Source organism: Heteronotia binoei, chromosome 8 (assembly GCF_032191835.1).
Source record: "Heteronotia binoei isolate CCM8104 ecotype False Entrance Well chromosome 8, APGP_CSIRO_Hbin_v1, whole genome shotgun sequence".
In the NCBI taxonomy this organism is placed as follows: Eukaryota; Metazoa; Chordata; class Lepidosauria; order Squamata; family Gekkonidae; genus Heteronotia; species Heteronotia binoei.
The window spans coordinates 126,269,808-126,290,450 of NC_083230.1; the positions used below are offsets into that span (position 1 = coordinate 126,269,808).

At 46.9% G+C, this 20,643-nt stretch overlaps 1 protein-coding gene across 1 annotated transcript in view; it reads right to left on the reverse strand.

Annotated features, from left to right (window-relative positions):
* The window catches only part of LOC132576661 (carboxypeptidase A1-like), a 28,955-nt gene extending 12,552 nt beyond the window's left edge, over positions 1-16,403 (reverse strand). The window contains exons 1-7 of the mRNA XM_060246030.1: positions 16,303-16,403; positions 12,355-12,436; positions 10,244-10,378; positions 8,089-8,187; positions 6,845-6,946; positions 3,320-3,421; positions 772-882 (exon numbers count right to left, since the gene is read on the reverse strand). Coding sequence (XP_060102013.1) covers positions 772-882; positions 3,320-3,421; positions 6,845-6,946; positions 8,089-8,187; positions 10,244-10,378; positions 12,355-12,436; positions 16,303-16,367 — 696 coding nt within the window. The 5' untranslated portion in view covers positions 16,368-16,403. The remainder of the gene's footprint in view (positions 1-771; positions 883-3,319; positions 3,422-6,844; positions 6,947-8,088; positions 8,188-10,243; positions 10,379-12,354; positions 12,437-16,302) is intronic.
* Between the last annotated feature and the right edge of the window lie 4,240 nt (positions 16,404-20,643).

A 20,643-nucleotide genomic window follows, 5' to 3' on the forward strand; every position in this document is an offset into this window, starting at 1 on the left:
AGCTAAGGTGAACCGGAGAAGAGGCGGCAGCAGCGCAGCGGCATCACCCGCTCCGCTCCGCCTCTGAGGAAAAATCAGAGAAGGGGAGGGTGGAGGCAGGCCAGGAGTGTGGCAAGCCGCGAATCTGGGTCCTTCTAGGACCCGGACTCGCGGCTCGCCACGCTCCTGGCCTTTCTCCACCCTCCTCTTCTCCGCTTCACCGTAGCTGCTCCTCCGAGATTGAGCCCATCTCGGAGGAGCAGTTACGGTGAAGCGGAGAAGAGGCAGCAGCGGCGTCGCCTGCTCCGCTCCGCCTCTGAGGTGAAATCAGAGAAGTGGAGGGAAGGAAGACATTTAAAAAGGTGTGCCATCCCTTGAAATGCGATGGCCAAAACTCCCGTTGGGGTTCAGTGATGCTTGTCACACCCTTGCTCCTAACTCCACCCCAGTGTCTCCTGGCTCCACCCCCAAAGCCCCCAGAGATTTCTTGAATTGGACTTGAAACCCTAGGCCAGAACTCCCTTTGGAGTTCAATTATGCTTGTCACAGCCTTTATCTTGGCTCCACCCCCAAAGTCTCCTGGCTCCACCCCCAAAGTCCCCAGATATTTCTTGAATTGGACTTGGCAACCCTATGCACGGCGCAATGCCAACACAGAAGTGACATCATTGCACTGGGGACATTGTGCCAGAAACGCTCTAGGACTCCTCTGGCTCCACTCCCAAAATCTCCGGATGTTTCCCAACTCAGAGCGGGCAACCCTACCCAGAGGTTTCAAAGAGAAGGCCGTACCTTGGAGTGAGTAAAAGCAAAGCCATCGGGGTTTGTGACGATTTCCAGGAAGATATCAAACTTGTTCAAGATGGAGGTCAGGGACGCGTCCTTGCCGTAACCATCTAGAATCTGAAGGAAAGGAAACAAAGGTTGAGATGAATTTTGTTACTGATTGATTTGTGTTACTTCTAGTATGCCTTTCTCACTGAGACTCAAGGGGAATCACACCAGGTAAGTCAGAGATCCCCAACGTGGTGTTCAGGGGCACTGTTCCATCCCTTGACACCTTTTATGGTGCAGGCCACATCAAGGCTGTGTCGGTTTTTAAGAAGAAGACTGCAGATCTATAGCCCACCCTTCTTTCTGATTCAGAGTCTCAGAGCTGCTTACAATCTCCTTTATTTTCTTCCCCCACAACAGACGCCCTATGAGGTGGGTGAGGCTGAGAAGGCTCTCACAGCAGCTGCCCTTTCAAGGATACCTCTGCGAGAGCGATGGCTGACCCAAGGCCATTCCAGCAGCTGCAAGTGGAGGAGTGGGGACTCAAACCTGGTTCTCCCAGAGAAGAGCTACCGTTGGCCACCCCTGCGCTACACCAAAAAGGCAGTGCTTTGGCAGCAGCTGCCCTCACAACACTGGAGGTAAACTGTGGCGGCCATTTTGTGGCTGGCTCTGTCTCCTGCAGCAGCCATTTTCTGGCAGCTGTTTTGTGGTTGTGTCTACTGTGCTACTGTGTTATAATTCTAAAGGCACCCAGGCCCCAGCGGGTCAAGGAGGTTGGGGACTTTACAGTATTGTACCCTCCTGAGGTAGGTTCCTTCCTTTCCCAAGCCCTCCCTCTCTAGGCTCCACCCCCAATTTCCCCAAAATGTCCCAAACAAAAGCTGGCAATATGAGATGGTGCATCATGCATAACACAAAATGTGTCAGAGCTCAAACCTATCCAGAAGCTCTGCATTCTGTGATCTGTAGGCATGGCTGTAAATAAAATATATTTGCATATATTTTCTCTCACACTCTCACACACACTCTCACTCACTGTCTCTCACTCTCACACACTCTCTCACTGTCTCTCACTCTCACACACACACTCTCACACACACTCTCTCTCACTGTCTCTCACACACACTCTCTCACACGCACACACTCTTTCTCATACACACTCTCACACACATTCTCTCACACACACTCTCTCTCTCACTGTCTCTCACACACACACACTCTCTCACTGGCTCTCACTCTCTCACACACTCTCACTCTCATACACACCCACTCTCACACACTCTCTCACACATTCACACACACTCTCTCTCTCACTGTCTCTCACACACACACTTTCTCACTGGCTCTCACTCACTCACGCTCTCACACACTCTCACTCTCATACACACATACTCTCACACTCTCTCACGCACACTCTCTCTCATACACACTCTCACACACATTCACTCACACACACTCTCTCTCACTGTCTCTCACACACACTCCCAATCTCATACACACTCTCTCTCTCACACACACTCTTTCTCACACACTCTCACACACATTCTCTCACACACACTCTCACTGGCTCTCACACTCTCACTCTCTCACACTCTCACTCTCACACACTCTCACTCTCATACACACCCACTCTCACACACTCTCACATTCACACACACACACTCTCTCTCTCACTGTCTCTCACACACACACACTTTCTCATTGGCTCTCACTCTCTCACACTCTCACACACTCTCACTCTCATACACACATACTCTCACACTCTCTCACGCACACTCTCTCTCATACACACTCTCACACACATTCACACACACACTCTCTCTCACTGTCTCTCACACACACTCCCAATCTCATATACACTCTCTCTCTCACACACACTCTTTCTCACACACTCTCACACACATTCTCTCACACACACTCTCACTGGCTCTCACACTCTCACTCTCTCACACTCTCACTCTCACACACTCTCGCTCTCATACACACACACTCTCACACACACTCTTTCTCTCATACACTCACACACATTCTCTCACACACACTCACACACGCTCTCTCTCTCATACACTCTCACACACATTCTCTCACACATTCTCTCACACACGCTCTCTCTCACTGTCTCTCACACACACACTCTCTCTCTCACACACACACACACTCTTTCACACTCTCCCCTGCACCTTTGTTGAAGGGGCTTTTGAGAAGGTGGCCGCAGGCTTCAGTGGGGCCCATGGGGGGTGGGGAGGCTCTCAGACTCTGAGATAATTTGCAAGAAGGGCCCCAAGATTTCAGCTGCCTAGGAGCCTTCACAGGCTTTAATCCAGCACTGCTAGGAACTTGGACAAAAAAATAAATGCCAAGGTTCTGAGGGTGCTGAATTTTGCACCTCTTCCTAATTTCTGTGTTTGCACAGGACCATCACTGGAATCCTTACTCCTCTGGGTGTACAGCCCGTGAATATATTTACTATCAAGGAGTCAATCAGAGAGCTGCCCTCTAAGCCCTTCTCTTCCTTCCATCCCAATCCACGATGTGTGTTTGAGAACGAAACTGGAGCGGGTACCTTCTTGGCAAACACGATCCCGCTGGCCTGTGTGACCCATTCGCGAGAGTGGATGCCGGTGTCGATCCAGATGGCTGGCCGCTTGACTCCCCCGGTGCTGAACTGTGAAAAGGAAAGACACAAAGCGCTGTATTCCTGCCTCCTTCTGAGGGGGTAAACCTGAACAGACATCTCAACCCCACACAATCTAAAGTGGGGGTGTCAAACTTGCGGCCCAGGGGTCGAATCAGGCCCCCAAAGGGCTCCTATCACGCTCCTGAGCAACTCACCGTCATCTGCTTCCTTCTCCCTCCCTCGCTTCCTTCTGCATCGCACCTTGCTTTGCCAGGCTTGCTCAATCGCACAGGAGCTACAGAGCAAAGCTCCTCCCTTGGGGAGGAAATGGAAGGAGAGCTAGCTTTGCCAGGCTCTCTCAATTGCACAGCAGAGATACTGAGCCAAGCCTCTCTTCCTTCTGTTGGCTGAGGCTCAGCAAGCCAGTGAGGTGGATTAGGCAGAGTGTGTGTGTTTGTCTGTGTCCTTTATAACTCCATGACCTGGCATTACATTATATGGCCTGACAAGGTCAAGATCCAGCCCTCGTAGCAAATTAGTTTGACGCCCCTGATCTAAAGGCTCTGTCACTATGATGGGGAAAATGTGTGCAAACTGTGTGACATAAAATCAACCATTTTGGCTAAAATCTAGCTCTACAAAAGGGATCCCCAAAAAGATATCTGCTGAGCAGTTGGGTTAGAACGGATAAAAGGAAGTACTTCTTCACCCAAAGGGTGATTAACATGTGGAATTCACTGCCACAGGAGGTGGTGGCGGCCACAAGCATGGCCACCTTCAACAGGGGGTTAGATAAAAATATGGAGCAGAGGTCCATCAGTGGCGATTAGCCACAGTGTGTGTGTGTGTGTGTGTGTGTGTATATATAAATTGTTGCCACTGTGTGACACAGAGTGTTGGACTGGATGGGCCATTGGCCTGATCCAACATGGCTTCTCTTATGTTCTTATGTGACACAGAGTGTTGGACTGGATGGGCCATTGGCCTGATCCAACATGGTTTCTCTTATGTTCTTATATGACACAGAGTGTTGGACTGGATGGGTCATTGGCCTGATCCAACATGGCTTCTCTTATGTTCTTATGTGACACAGAGTGTTTGACTGGATGGGCCATTGGCCTGATCCAACATGGCTTCTCTTACGTTCTTATGTGACAAAGAGTGTTGGACTGGATGGGTCATTGGCCTGATCCAACATGGCTTCTCTTATGTTCTTATGTGACACAGAGTGTTGGACTGGATGGGTCATTGGCCTGATCCAACATGGCTTCTCTTATGTGACACAGAGTGTTGGACTGAATGGGTCATTGGCCTGATCTAACATGGCTTCTCTTATGTTCTTATGACACCTTTCCCAATACCCACCGAATGTTTTTCAAAAGTGGAAGGCTCCAGGTACAACACTCATTCGAGCAGGACGTCTGAGGGCCATTGGAGATCTGACAGAAATGCTGTTGTCAGCAGCTGCTGCCACTGCGGTGTTGGTTTTATTCTCTCCCTCTCCTCTTTCCCAGTGTGTGTGTGTGTGTTTTTTTTTAACATGAACCCTCTTCTTCCCTGCGCTTTACTTCTGCGTGTATGGCTCCACCTCTTATAGCTGCCATTTTGCATTTGGCACTGCCTTCCTGGGCAGCCATTTTGTGATTATGGCCACAAAGGTTGGGGAGGGACCCCCTGCTCTACAAGAAAGCCCAGAAAAACCACTCAACAACTTTATAACTATTGGGCACAGGTAGGGTTGCCAGATGGCCTTCCTTAGCCATCTTATAGTTCATCCCTTTTCTTTGGATACCTTCTGTCCTAGTCACCTGGTCCACTCCAGAAACCCAAAAGTCACCTCTCCCTTTGCCTTAGGGAGCCATAAAAAAGGGACATCTTGAAGGAAAAGGGACATGTTTTAGAAGAACAGACAATGGCACCTGGGGTTTTTTGGCCATTGTGTGATCCATTGGCTTCTCTTACGTTCTTACGTGACACAGAGTGTTGGACTGGAGGGGCCATTGGCCTGATCCAACATGGCTTTTCTTCTGTTCTTATGTGACACAGAGGGTTGGACTGGATGGGCCATTGGCCTGCTTCAACATGGCTTCTCTTCTGTTCTTATGTGACACAGTGTTGGACTGGATGGGCCACTAGCCTTATCCAACATGGCTTCTCTTACATTCTTATGTGACATAGAGTGTTGGACAGGATGGGCCATTGGCCTGATCCAACATGGCTTCTCTTCTGTTCTTTTGTGACACAGAGTGTTGGACTGGATGGGCCATTGGCCTGCTTCAACATGGCTTCTCTTCTGTTCTTATGTGACACAGTGTTGGACTGGATGGGCCATTGGCCTGATCCAACATGGCTTCTCTTATGTGACAGAGTGTTGGACTGGATGGGCCATTGGCCTGATCCAGCATGGCTTCTCTTATGTTCTTATGTGACACAGAGTGTTGGACTGGATGGGCCATTGGCATGATTCAACATGGCTTCTCTTCTGTTCTTATGTGACACAGAGTGTTGGACTGGATGGGCCATTGGCCTGATCCAGCATGGCTTCTCTTATGTGACAGAGTGTTGGACTGGATGGGCCATTGGCCTGATCCAAAATGGCTTCTCTTATGTTGTTATGTGACACAGAGTGTTGGACTGGAGGGGCCACTTGCCTGATCCAACATGGCTTCTCTTCTGTTCTTTTGTGACACAGAGTGTTGGACTGGATGGGCCATTGGCCTGCTTCAACATGGCTTCTCTTCTGTTCTTATGTGACACAGTGTTGGACTGGATGGGCCATTGGCCTGATCCAACATGGCTTCTCTTATGTGACAGAGTGTTGGACTGGATGGGCCATTGGCCTGATCCAGCATGGCTTCTCTTATGTTCTTATGTGACACAGAGTGTTGGACTGGATGGGCCATTGGCATGATTCAACATGGCTTCTCTTCTGTTCTTATGTGACACAGAGTGTTGGACTGGATGGGCCATTGGCCTGATCCAGCATGGCTTCTCTTATGTGACAGAGTGTTGGACTGGAGGGGCCACTTGCCTGATCCAACATGGCTTCTCTTATGTTCTTATGTGACACAGAGTGTTGGACTGGAGGGGCCACTGGCCTGATCCAACATGGCTTCTCTTATGTTCTTATGTGACACAGAGTGTTGGACTGGATGGGCCATTGGCCTGATCCAACATGGCTTCTCTTATGTTCTTATGTGACACAGAGTGCTGGACTGGAGGGGCCACTGGCCTGATCCAACATGGCTTCTCTTCTGTTCTTAAAGAGCCCTCTGCTAAGTGAAGGTAAGGATGGCTGCCTGACCAGTCCGGCCATCCTAAACCAGACCCAACACCATGTTGCCTGAATCAATGCCTGAATTAAGGGTAGAGGCGAATAAGCAGGCGTGAGTCTCAGTCTCTTGACACTACTGAAATATAAATTAAACAAGGTCCAGAACTTACGTCAATTGACACTTGGGAGTGGCTTACCTTCAAGATGTTGACTGGGCGACCCTCAGTACTCTGGCCAATCTGGATTTTACTGACCAAGTTGGGCTTCTCAGCCGCCAGGAGATCCATGAAGCCATAGATCTAGTGGACAAAAAGAAAATCAGCACTTGTGGGGGAGGGTATGCTCTAACATTCCACCAAGAAAGGAACTTTCCAAATCGATAATGCCCACAGGATGGGATCTCGTTTCCGTGGAGACTGATGTGGCGATATTAGTCATTTACTGTAGGGTGGGCCAAAGCAGTTCTCCATCTAAGGAGCCAGGTTATACCTGAGCGAGGGCTTCACTGAATCTTTCGACCAGAAATAGTAATTTGGGGGGTTGAACAAAGCAGGAGTCAAGTGGCACCTTTAAGACCAACCTAGTTTTATTCAGAACGTAAGCATTCGCGTGCTCTCTAAGCACACCTCATCAGACGAGGGGATCGGGTATTGTGGGCTGAAATACAAACAGTTTGTCGATCAAGTATGCAGACGGATCACATGGTAAACCAGTGTGGCTTGGCCATTTGGTCTGGGTAGTTGTAAAAGATAATAGAGCCCTCTACCAATTGGTACTTCTTCACCCAAAGGGTGATCAACATGTGGAATTCACTGCCACAGGAGGTGGTGGCGGCCACAAGCACAGCCACCTTCAAGAGGGGTTTAGATAAAAATATGGAGCAGAGGTCCATCAGTGGCTATTAGCCACAGTGTGTGTGTATATATAAAATTTTTTGCCACTGTGTGACACAGAGTGTTGGACTGGATGGGCCATTGGCCTGAGCCAACATGGCTTCTCTTATGTTCTTATGGTGTTTCTGTAAATCTAGGTGAATCACAAAAGGGTGGGTATTTCCTAGTTGTAGTGTGAAAAGGTTTTCAAATATTTTCTTGCTTTGATAGCAAAGAATATTTATCTCCCCCCCCCCCCGTGGCGCAGAATGGTAAAGCAGCAGTACTGCAGTACTGTGGTCTGAACCCTCTGCTCACGACCTGAGTTCGATTCCGGTAGAAGCTGGTTCAGGTAGCCGGCTCGAGGTTGACTCAGCCTTCCATCCTTCCGAGGTCGGTCAAATGAGTCCCCAGCTCGCTGGGGGGAAAGGGTAGATGACTGGGGAAGGCAAGGGCATACCACCCCGTCAAAAGTCTGCCGTGAAAACGTTGTGAAAGCAACGTCACCCCAGAGTCGGAAACGACTGGTGCTTGCACAGGGGACCTTTCCTTTCCTTCTCTTGACTTACCTCATCCAGACTGTGGTAGGAAGCATAGTTAAAGGTCTCAATCGAGAGGGGCATAAAATGACGGATTGACATGTGGAGTTGTTCCTCATCCACCAGTTCCTGAAAGGGACCCAGGGAGAAAGAACTGGTGAGAAACAGTCAGCTGCGCAAACACCGTCCAAAGGAAAAATCAATCTTTGTTTTCTAGTTTCCCTCTCACAGGACATGTTATTTCAGAGTTATCCTTGGATTCTGAAGTATTGAACCCAGTCTGGAAATGTTCCATAGACGAGGGTTTTCTTGAGCTGTTTGTCCATATATCCTTCGTGGTCTCATGAAAGAAAAACATTTATGCTCACTCAGTTACATTCAGCCAGTATCATAATGCCCCTGTATAAATCGATGGTGCGGTCTCATTTGGAATACTGTGTGCAGTTCTGGTCGCCGCACCTCAAAAAGGATATTATAGCAGTGGAGAAAGTCCAGAAAAGGGCAACTAGAATGATTAAACGGCTGGAACACCTTCCCTATGAAGAAAGGTTGAAACGCTTAGGGCTCTTTAGCTTGGAGAAACGCCGACTGCGGGGTGACATGATAGAGGTTTACAAGAGTAGAGAAAGAAGTACTTTTCTCCCTTTCTCACAATACAAGAACTCGTGGGCATTCGATGAAATTGCTGAGCAGCCAGGTTAAAACGGATAAAAGGAAGTACTTCTTCACCCAAAGGGTGATTGGCATGTGGAATTCACTGCCACAGGAGGTGGCGGCGGCCACAAGCATAGCCACCTTCAAGAGGGGTTTAGATAAAAATATGGAGCAGAGGTCCATCAGTGGCTATTAGCCACAGTGTGCGTGTATATATAAAAAATTTTGCCACTGTGCGACACAGAGTGTTGGACTAGATGGGCCATTGGCCTGATCCAACATGGCTTCTCTTATGTTCTTATGTTTTCTCTTGGCCATACTGCAAGGCCGATTTGTGGGCATGCTGTATTCGGGCAGAGTTTGTAAATTTTATTTATTTTATTTTGTTCCACTTAAATCCCGCCGAGGCGGGCTCAGAGCGGCTCCCACAGACATGCGCGTGCATGAATAAACATAATAGTGCAACATTAAAATCATAAAACATAAGAGTAAAATATACATAAATACATAAAAATATTTCGGTGCTCTGATCTTACGATTTCCAAATTGGTATTTCTCTGTACAGCATATCTTAAGTTCTCCTCTCTGCAGCAGCAGATTGTTGGTGGTGGTTCATATATTGATTTAAACCGTAGTGGCCAGCAGCCTAGTACACAAATTCCTGGTGGAAGAGTTCTCTCTTACACACCCTGTGGAACTGTATGAGCTCTTGCAGGGCCCTGACCTCTTTCGGCAATTCATTCCACCAGCGTGGGGCCACTACAGAGAAGGCTCTGGTATCTGGTCAGCTTCGGTCCTTAGGATTTATTCGGTTGGAGTGTGAAATCTGGTCAGATTTGAGAGAAAGGTATTTGTCCTCCCTCTTAATAGGTTACGTGAACTGACCACCTCAAATTATCATCACATTTTTCCTCGTAAATGAGGATTGGAAGACTACCTTAGCAGTTGCTAAGTATTTAGCTGCAGTGATTGTGGCTCTAGGGGTCTGATGTTTGAGGTAGAGGCACCAAATTTACAGCATAGCATCCCGTGCCTCTCCTCAAAACCCCCTCTGAGTTTCAAAACGATTGGACCCAGGGGTCCAGTTCTATGAACCCCAAAAGAAGGTGCCCCTAGCCTTGGAAAGCATTTAAAAACCACAAATTCATTAATCTTTGGAGTTCAGTCACAACCTTGCTCCTGACTCCACCCCCAAAGTCCCCAGATATTTCTTGAGTTGGACCCTGCAACCCCACTGGCTGCGCAGATTGTTAAAAATGTTGTTTTGGCAGTAGCTGCCACCATAGGAAAAAAGGATCTTTACTGTGTGGCTGAAGGTAAGCTCTATGGCAGCCATTTTGTATCTGGCCGCACCTCTTGAGGCAGCCATTTTGTGGACATGCCCACCATTTTGTGTTAGAATTCCAAAGGTGCCGGGAGGCTCAAAAAACGACTGGAGACCCCTGCTAGACAAGGGGGAGTGGGAGGACGTTCCCGGACAAGCCAGTGCCTCACCCCCACTTTGCCATCTGAAAAGCCTCCGCCGACTGACCTGAAGGTCCTCGATCATGACAGAGTAGTTGATGTCATGGTACTCCAGGTAGGCCTTGACCCCCTGCAGGCTGGCGAATGGGACACGAACGTCGATGGGGAGCTCGGAGTGAACAGGAGCCCGCCAGAAATCCAGCTGGGAGGGAAAAGAGGAGATGGAACATGTCCATTTAGATCAGGGGTCACCGCACCTCAAAAAAAAAATTATAGCATTGGAAAAGGGCAGGAAAGGGCAACTAGAATGATTCAAGGGTTGGAACACTTTCCCTATGAAGAAAGGTTAAAACGCTTGGGACTCTTTAGCTTGGAGAAACGTCGACTGCAGGGTGACATGATGGAGGTTTACAAGATAATGAATGGGATAGAGAAGGTAGAGAAAGAAGTCCCTTTCTCCCTTTCTCAGAATACAAGAACTCGTGGGCACTCAATGAAATTGCTGAGCAATCAGGTTAGAACGGATAAAAGGAAGTCCTTCTTCACCCAAAGGGTGATTCACATGTGGAATTCACTGCCACGGGAGGTGGTAGCAGCTACAAGCATAGGAGGCTTCAAGAGGGGATTGTGTTTTAACAATTTATTAATAACATATGGTTACAATATTTAATTGTCTTTTTCTATACTAACCCATATGATATTTCCACCACCCCCTCCCTCCAATATTTGACTTCAAGAGGGGATTGGATCAACATCTGGAGCAGAGGTCCATCAGTGGCTATTAGCCACAGGATATTGATGAAACTCTTTTTCTGGGGCAGTGATGCTCTGCATTCTTGGTGCTTGGAGGGGGCACAATGGGCGGGCTTCTAGTGCCCTGGCCCCACTGGTGGACCTCCTGATGGCACCTGGGTTTTTTGGCCGCTGTGTGACCCAGAGTGTTGGACTGGATTGGCCATTGGCCTGATCCAACATGGCTTCTCTTATGTTCTTATGTGACCCAGAGTGTTGGACTGCATGGGCCACTGGCCTGATCCAACATGGCTTCTCTTATGTTCTTATGGCCCCACTGGTGGACCTCCTGATGGCACCTGGGTTTTTGCCCACTGTGTGACACAAGAGTGTTGGACTGCATGGCCACTGGCCTGATCCAACATGGCTTCTCTTATGTTCTTATGTGACACAGAGTGTTGGACTGCATGGGCCACTGGCCTGATCCAACATGGCTTCTCTTATGTTCTTATGTGACCCAGAGTGTTGGACTGCATGGGCCACTGGCCTGATCCAACATGGCTTCTCTTATGTTCTTATGTGGCACAGAGTGTTGGACTGGAGGGGCCACTGGCCTGATCCAACATGGCTTCTCTTATGTTCTTATGGCCCCACTGGTGGACCTCCTGATGGCACCTGGGTTTTTGCCCACTGTGTGACACAAGAGTGTTGGACTGCATGGGCCACTGGCCTGATCCAACATGGCTTCTCTGATGTTCTTATGGCCCCACTGGGGACCTCCTGATGGCACCTGGGTTTTTTGGCCACTATGTGACCCAGAGTGTTGGACTGGCTTCTCTGATGTTCTTATAATATATTTTTCTCTCTTATTCTAAATTTCATATATATATATATATATATATATATATATATATATATATATATATATGTGTATGTATGTATGTATATATATATATATATATATATATATATATATATATATTTAAAAAGCTACCATCCTGATGGAAATATATATTAAATTCAGAGGCTTGGAGTTTGCATAAAGGAGTCAGATATGATTGCTTATCAAAAGAAGTAAAGTCTACTAGAAAACATCAGGATAGGGTACTTGGGATAAAAAAACATAACCCAGTTTACCAGCTAGTCTAACTATGTCTGTCCTCTCCGTGGCTACATTATACAACCCTTTGTCTAACTTCTTGCTTGCAGGAAGCAGTTGCAAACAGGAAATAACACAATTCAGCTTGCATATAACATCAAAGCATTTCACACCTAACATCCTTTCTGACCAATGTTGTATTTGTATCCTTCCCAGGCTTAGAAGACTCGGATCACAATTGGGTTTAGGTTACAATACATCACTTCCTCTATCAGGTAAATAGTTAACTCTATAATGTCTGAAATGTGCATAGCTTGTATTCCAACACATCCACACCCGCTTCTAGCCATTACCTGCTCAAGCTCTTCCAAATCCTTCACTTTCTCTACTTGGGCTTCATCTGCAGCCAAGATCCTCAGCACCTGGTGACTGTAGAGGCAGAATAGTTACGGACGCTTCTGTTGTCATCACCCTTCAGTAGCCGCAGCAACTTTCAAGAAGGGTAAGTCTTTCTGTGGATGGTTATCTGGGTTTGTAGGCAGTCTTCTACCCTGACCTGGATAGCCCACGCTAGCTCGATCGCATCAGATCTTGGAAGCTATGTAAGGTTGGCCCTGGTAGGACGTGGGATGGGAGACCACCAAGGAAGCCCAGGGTTGTGACAGAGACAGGCCAGGGCAAATCACATCTGTATGCCTTTTGACCTGACCTGGATGGCCCAGGCTAACTGGATCTCATCAGACCTCAGAAGCTAAGCAGGGTCAGACCTGGTTAGTTTTTGGATGGGAGACCACCAAGGAAGTCTGTGCAGAGGCAATCGATGGGAAACCACCTCTGAACATCTCTCACATTGAAAACCCTACAAGGATTGCCATAAGGATTGCTAGTTTACACAAGAGAATCCTTTCTACAAGGGGTGTCAAACATGTGGCCCAGGGGCCCAATCAGGCCCCCGGAGGGCTCCTATCAGGCTCTCGAGCAACTGGCTGTCATCTGCTTCCTTCTCTCTCTCTCTTTCTTCCTTCTGCATCACAGCTTGCTTTGCCAGGCTTGCTCAATCACACAGGAGCTACAGAGCAAAACCTCAATTTTCTCCATTGGCTGAGGCTCCTCCCTTGGGGAGGAAAGGTGGGAGGGATGGCTTGCTTTGCCAGGCTCTCTCAATCGCACAGCAGAGCTACTGAGCCAAGCCTCTCTTCCTTCTGTTGGCTGAGGCTCCTCCGCCTGCTGTTCTCCTGGGGAAGGAAGGAAACAGCCATAGCTTCTTTTGCCCAGTTCCCTGGATCCCATAGGAGAGATACAAAGAAAGCACCTTTAAGACCAACGAGTGCTAATGTTTTAAGTGTGTTTTTTAAATGTTTTTTTTAATCTTTAATTGTGTTTGTCTGTGTCCTTTATAAAGTTTTTATCTCTGCTACCTGGCATTACATTTCATGACTCACATGACCTGGCTCAACAAGGTCTCATTTATGTCAGTTCTGGCCCTCAGAACAAATGAGTTTGACACCCCTGCTTTCTACTGTGAAGCACACAAACATTTCCTATCCCCCCCCATCAACCTGTCCTTTGAACGAGGAACCATTGTTGTGTTGCAATGACAGTACTCTGTCACTAGATGCCGCTATAGTGCTTTCGACTTCATGGCAGCAATTTACGTTATACTGACACCTACCGGCAGAACACAGAAATATGTTCTCACTGAACAAAGGAAAAACTTTGGAAACCAGACTTTTCATTCCTTTCTGTGGCCGACAAATCAAATATAGAGGCCCAGAATGAAAGCTGTTGCAGACAAATGGCCAGCCATCAAAGAAGCCAGCCGCGTGCTAGGACTTTCAAAGAAAAAATTGCTCCAAATTGTAGTTAGAGACTCCCGTGTGGGTTTTCCCCACAAACAAAGACCCACAAGAGCCAAATTAGATGTGACAAGGCAGCCACATTACATTCAAAGGAGGGAGAGATCCCACGAAACAGGAACTGATCGGGAAAATACTGGAAACAGCAGAGATGGACTGTTTATCGCTATTGCTTGCTGGGAAATCCAAGGAAGAAGCAAGAGAATACTGGGAGAAGTTATATGTACGGCTAGACCAGGGATGGGGAACAGTGGCTCTCCAGATGTTTTTTTGCCTACAACTCCCATCAGCCCCAGCCATTGGCCATGCTGGCTGGGGCTGATGGGAGTTGTAGGCAAAAAAACAACTGGAGAGCCACTGTTCCCTACCCGTGGGCTAGACACTTGAATTGCTTTGGTGTGAACTGTGGTTAATATTCTTCAATTTATACGGTTGAAATGCAAGCTAAATTGGTAACCTAAATGGGAACTTACAATATAATCCTACATGACTACTGTGATGAGAGGCTTAAGCGTGTAACAGTACGACGAAATTTTCTTTTATTTGAATGTTTACAGCGGCGTGCAGAATGTACTCTATTTCTCTTTACAGATGTATCATTCCTTTCCTAGTTTCCCTTTCCCTCTCTTTTTTTTCTTGAAAATAAAAACTTCCTACTTAAAAGGAAAACCAAAAACAGAGGAGGGAGAGATTTATCTTAACGTGAAAATGGCTGTGCAGAGGTGAGCTGACGTCTCCATACTCCAACGTATAAAGCCCACGTTCTCCCGCTGGAAAAACTTCCAGTAGCGAAGTTGTGCCAGGTGGAAAGTACCAGGATGAGGTGAGGTGGGGTGAGGGGAGACGCCATGTCCTCTCATCTGCACACTCCTTTCCATCATGAAACTTGTCTGCGTAGCCTGTAGTTTAAGTGGCCAACAGACATGGTCCCTTCTGTCCACATCTGTCCCGTGCATTTAGAGTTGCCAATCTCCAGCTGGGCACCTTGTAGGTGTTCCTTCAAATATGCTGGCTGTTTGGCCTAACACTTAAGAGAAATTGCTAAGAGGATTGTTGCCGCTTGAAGAAGCTCACGCGAAACAAGGGTTCGGTACGACCTCGTCCTTGGAAACTTGGATTATTGGCTGCATCAGACATTAAACATCTGGAGTACTCCACCAGGATTGCATGGAATGAGATGGGAAGTTTTACCATAGGATGAAAAGAAAGACTCTTGGTGCTAGAAAAGCTTCCTTTTCTATTAAGGACTTAAAGCTATGGTTTTTTAAATTTATGATGGTGGAATTTGTGTTTATTTTTGTTGACCTTGTATAATTTAAAAATAGAAGCTGGTTTTCACGGTGGGTTATGTACCTTTGATTTTTTAATCTCCAGGTGGGGGCAGGGGCTCCCCCAGTTTGGAGGCCCTCCCTCCGCCTCCCATCAGAAAGCAGGACGGGGTGGGGGGGGAGGGAAATGCCTGCTGCAAACTCCATTATTCCCTATGGAGACCGATTCTCATAGGGTATAATGGAAAATTGTTCTGTGGATATCTGGGGCTCTGGGGGGCAGGGTTTTTTTTGGTAGATGTACCAGATTTGCAGCATAGCATCCAGTCTCTCTCTCAAAAATACTCTTCAAGTTTCAAAAGGATTGGACCAGGGGGTCCAATTCTATGAGCCCCCAAAGAAGGTGCCCCTATCCTTCATTATTTCCAAATGGAGGGAAGAGCCTGTTCGTTAGCTAGGTGCAGTGTGCTACCATCTGCCATACTTCTTGGAAGATTCCAAGATTGGGGAGGGACGGTGGCTCAGTGGTAGAGCATCTGCTTGGTAAGCAGAAGGTCCCAGGTTCAATCCCTGGCATCTCCAAAAAAAGGGTCCAGGCAAAGAGGTGTGAAAAACCTCAGCTTGAGACCCTGGAGAGCTGCTGCCAGTCTGAGAAGACAATACTGACTTTGATGGACCGAGGGTCTGATTCAGTAGAAGGCAGCTTCATATGTCCATATGTCCATTCCATAAAACTCCCTATGCAAACAGACTGTGCACTTGTGCACGTCCAGAGATAGAAACTTTAGAACACGCGTTCCTAAACTGTACTTTTCCCTCTGATCTGCGCTCCACACTCATCGACCCCTGTTTGAGTGAGCAAACAGCGGAGCCCGACAAATATAACATTGTCTTCCCGTCGTCAACTCGGAACCGACTGCTACTGTTGCAAATTTTTTATATCTAGCATCTAGGAGGTGCTTGCTGTATTTGCAAATTGCCATTTAATGGATGGATTCGTTCCCCGTTGCGTTCAATATCGTGCCCATAAAGGTTATTATATTGAACTGTGTTGTAACAAATGCTCTAAACCCATTTTGCTTGCTTCCAGCTGTGCACCAAAAGTGGCGCTCGGTGTCCCTTGGCTTGGACCGACTGCAATACTTCTTTGGCTACGCTTGCGTCTACCTACCCCACAAAGTTCTCGGTGCCGAAGGCAACAGCCAGGAGAGCAGCAAACACCAATAGGGCCCTCATCTTCTCCAGAGCCGAACACGTCCTGAGAAAGAGGGATCTCCCAGAAACGCCTTATATACCATCCTTAGCTGTGGTAGTTTTGGCACAGTCTGGCAGTGCCCGGTTTCCGGCCTCAGCCAGCTGTCCTCCTTCCCAGGATGCCATCGGAAAAGAGCTGACGCCTCCGTCTCTTTTGCTGATTGATGAAGTGGGGAAGCCGCCACCTGTCTCATCTGGGGAGAGGCCGAAGGTTCGCTATCGGCTCTGCGATGCAACAGGGGCGATTGAATCCCCAGCGCTGCACAGGTGTGAGATAAAGAGGCGCATAACTGAGCCAAGGGTCAAGGGATTTTGGTAGGGTTGCCAGCTCGGGGTTGGAGATCAGGTGGGTGGAACCTAGAGAAGGGAAGATTTGAGAAGGGAAGGTTTGCCAGCCCTGGGTTAGCAAATTCCTAGATACCTATGGCTAGGATTGCCAAGTCCAATTCAAGAAATATCTGGGGACTTTGGAGGCGGAGCCAGGAGACTTTGGGGGTGGAGCCAGGAGCAAGGTTGTGACAGGCATCATTGAACTCCAAAGGGAGTTGTGGTCATCACGTTTAAAGGGACCGCACAGCTTTTAAATGTCTTCTCTCCATTGGAAATAATGAAGGATAAGGGCACCTTCTTTTGAGGCTCATAGAATTGGACCCCCTGGTCCAATCCTTTTGAAACGCGGAGGGTACTTTAGGGAGATGCGCTGGATGTTCTGCTGCAAATACGGCACCCCTACCTCAAAAAACAGGTTCCCCAGAGCCCCAGATACTCTTGAATCAGTTCTCCGTTATACCCAATGGGAATCAGCCTCCATAGGGAATAATGGAACGTCCAGCAGACATTTCCCTCCCCTCCCCCTCTTTCTGAATATGCTGAAGTGGCGGGAGGGCCTCCAAACTGGGGGATCCCCTGCCCCCACCTGGGGATTAAGCAACCAAAAGAGTCACACGGTAAGGGGGGTAAGGAGATGAAGCCCAAGGCTCCGTCTATAACCGGCTTAATACTGTTTCAAAAAGATATTTACCTCCATCGATAAAGCCAAGCTGAACGAAAATATGAAACCAATTTATCGTTCGAGGCAACAAGCCTTAGCCTCCAAGATAAACACATGCAATTTGTCCACTGAAATTGATCTTCTTCCTTAGCCAATTAATCAGTAGCCAATTAATCAGTAGTACGACAGACAAGATTAACCGGTTTGACTTCTTGTTTCCCTCAAAATCCTTTATCCCAGCAGCAGCTTGCTTCATGCACAGCTCATCAATTCTACAACACTTCACTCTCTAACGTCAATCCAAGTTGAATCAATTAATCACTTCTACAACACTTCACTCTCTAACGTCAATCCAAGTTGAATCAATCAATTCTACAACACTTCACTCTCTAACGTCAATCCAAGTTGAATCAATTAATCACTTCTACAACACTTCACTCTCTAACGTCAATCCAAGTTGAATCAATTAATCACTTCTACAACACTTCACTCTCTAACGTCAATCCAAGTTGAATCAATCAATTCTACAACACTTCACTCTCTAACGTCAATCCAAGTTGAATCAATTAATCACTTCTACAACACTTCACTCTCTAACGTCAATCCAAGTTGAATCAATCAATTCTACAACACTTCACTCTCTAACGTCAATCCAAGTTGAATCAATTAATCACTTCTACAACACTTCACTCTCTAACGTCAATCCAAGTTGAATCAATTAATCACTTCTACAACACTTCACTCTCTAACGTCAATCCAAGTTGAATCAATTAATCACTTCTACAACACTTCACTCTCTAACGTCAATCCAAGTTGAATCAATTAATCACTTCTACAACACTTCACTCTCTAACGTCAATCCAAGTTGAATCAATCAATTCTACAACACTTCACTCTCTAACGTCAATCCAAGTTGAATCAATTCATCAATTCTACAACACTTCACTCTCTAACTCAATCCAAGTTGAATCAATTCATCAGTTCTACAACACTTCACTCTAACTTCAATCCAAGTTGAATAAGTTCATCAATTCTACAACACTTCACTCTCTAACTCAATCCAAGTTGAATCAATTCATCAATTCTACAACACTTCACTCTCCAATCCAAATTCAATCAATCCTGAATTTGAATCTATAACCTCGGGGAAGTCAACATTGGAGGGAGGGGAGATAAAAATATCATATGGGTTAGTACTGGAATAGTTAAAAAATAATTAAGTTTTGTAACCATATGCTATTAATAAATTGTTAAAACACAAATTCAATCAATCCAGCATGAAGCAAGCTGTTGCTGGGGTAAAGCATTTTCAGCTAAACAGGAAGCTAAGGAAGACTTGTCGGGTTGCCAATCCCCAGGTGTAGGCAGGGGATCCCCCAGTTTAGAGGCCCTCCCCCCACTTCAGGGTCATCAGAAAGCAGGGAGGAGGAGGGAAATGTCTGCTGGGCTCTCCATTATTCCTTATGAAGACCGATTCCCATAGGGTATAATGGAGATTTGATGCCCAGGTATCTGTGGCTCTTGGGAGCTTGTTTTTTGAGATAAAGGCACCAAATTTCCAGCATAGTATCCAGTGCCTCTCCTTAGACAATCCTCCAAGTTTCAAAAGGTTTGGACCAGTAGATCCAATTCTATGAGCCCCCAAAGTGGGTGCCCCTATCCTCCATTATTTCCAATGGAGGGAAGGCAAAAGTGTGCAGTGCCTTTCAATGCAATGGCCAGAAGTCCCTTTGGAGTTCAACGATGCTTATCACAACCTTTCTCCTGGCTCCACCCCCAATGTCTCCTGGCTCCACCCCCAATGTCTCCCGGCTCCACCCCCAAAGTCCCCAGAAATTTCTTGAATTGGATTTAGCCACTGATGGACCTCTGCTCCAGATGTTTATCCAATCCCCTCTTGAAGCTGGCTATGCTTGTAGGTGCCACCACCTCCTGTGGCAGTGAATTCCATGTGTTAATCACCCTTTGGGTGAAGAAGGACTTCCTTTTATCCGTTCTAACCCGGCAGTTCAGCAATTTCATTGAATGTCCACAAGTTCTTGTATTGTGCAAAAGGGAGAAAAGGACTTCTTTCTCTACTTTCTCCATCCCATGCATAATCTTGTAAACCTCTATCCTGTCACCCTGCAGTCGACATTTCTCCAAGCTCAAGAGCCCCAAGCATTTTAACCTTTCTTCTTAGGGAAAGTGTTCCAACCCTTTAATCATTCTAGTTGCCCTTCTCTGGACTTTTTCCAATGCTATAATATCCTTTTTGAGGTTCAGTGACCAGAATTGTACACAGTATTCCAAATGAGACCGCACCATCGATTTATACTTTTTCAATTACTTTCTCCTCTGTGGCCACAGCGGCATGAGGAAGATTTCCATCTGTCTGCTTTGTAGATTTTGGTTCTTTTCGCATTCTTTATGGGGGAAAATATTAGAAAGTCTGTCAAATCTTAGAGTTTGGCAAAATTCTCACAAGGGCGGGGTTGAACAATGGAGCCCAGAAGTATTTTTTTGGGGGGGGGGAGGAGCACAGTAAAATTTAGAGGTTCAGGAGCTCTGCTTCTGTGAGCTCCTGCCCAAAATGAGGCCCAAAAATTATCATAAAAAGAACTGGGAATGACCTCGGCCTGGGAATGGTACTGTGGAGAATCCTACCATTTTAGAAGAAGAATTGCAGTTTTATACCCCACCCTTCTTTCTGAATCAGAGTGTCAGAGCTGCTTACAATCTCCTTTATTTTCTTCGCCCACAACAGACACCCTGTGAGGTGGGTGGGGCTGAGAGAACTCTGACAGAAGCTGCCCTTTCAAGGACAACTCCTGCAAGAGCTCCATGTGTTAATCACAGATGCAAGCAGATGCCATGTTTATAATTTTGTATGGTGAGTCCCTCCGGCCAAAAAATTGTTAAAAACAGCTGTGAAGTGACTACAAGTTTTAATGTATGGAAGTACCTATTGAAAATGTAATACACTTTTCTGTTTGAAGTCATAGAGTCATAGAATCACAGAGTTGGAAGGGACCTCCAGGGTCATGTAGTCCAGCCCCCTGCACAATGCAGGAAACTCACAAACCCCTCTCCCTAAATTCACAAGATCTTCATTGCTGTCAGATGGCCATCTAGTCTCTGTTTCAAAACCTCCAAGGAAGGAGAGCCCACCACCTCTCGAGGAGGAAGCCTGTTCCACTGAGGAATCGCTCTAACGGTCAGGAAGTTCTTCCTCATGTTGAGCTGGAAACTCTTTTGATTTAATTTCAACCCACTGGTTCTGGTCCT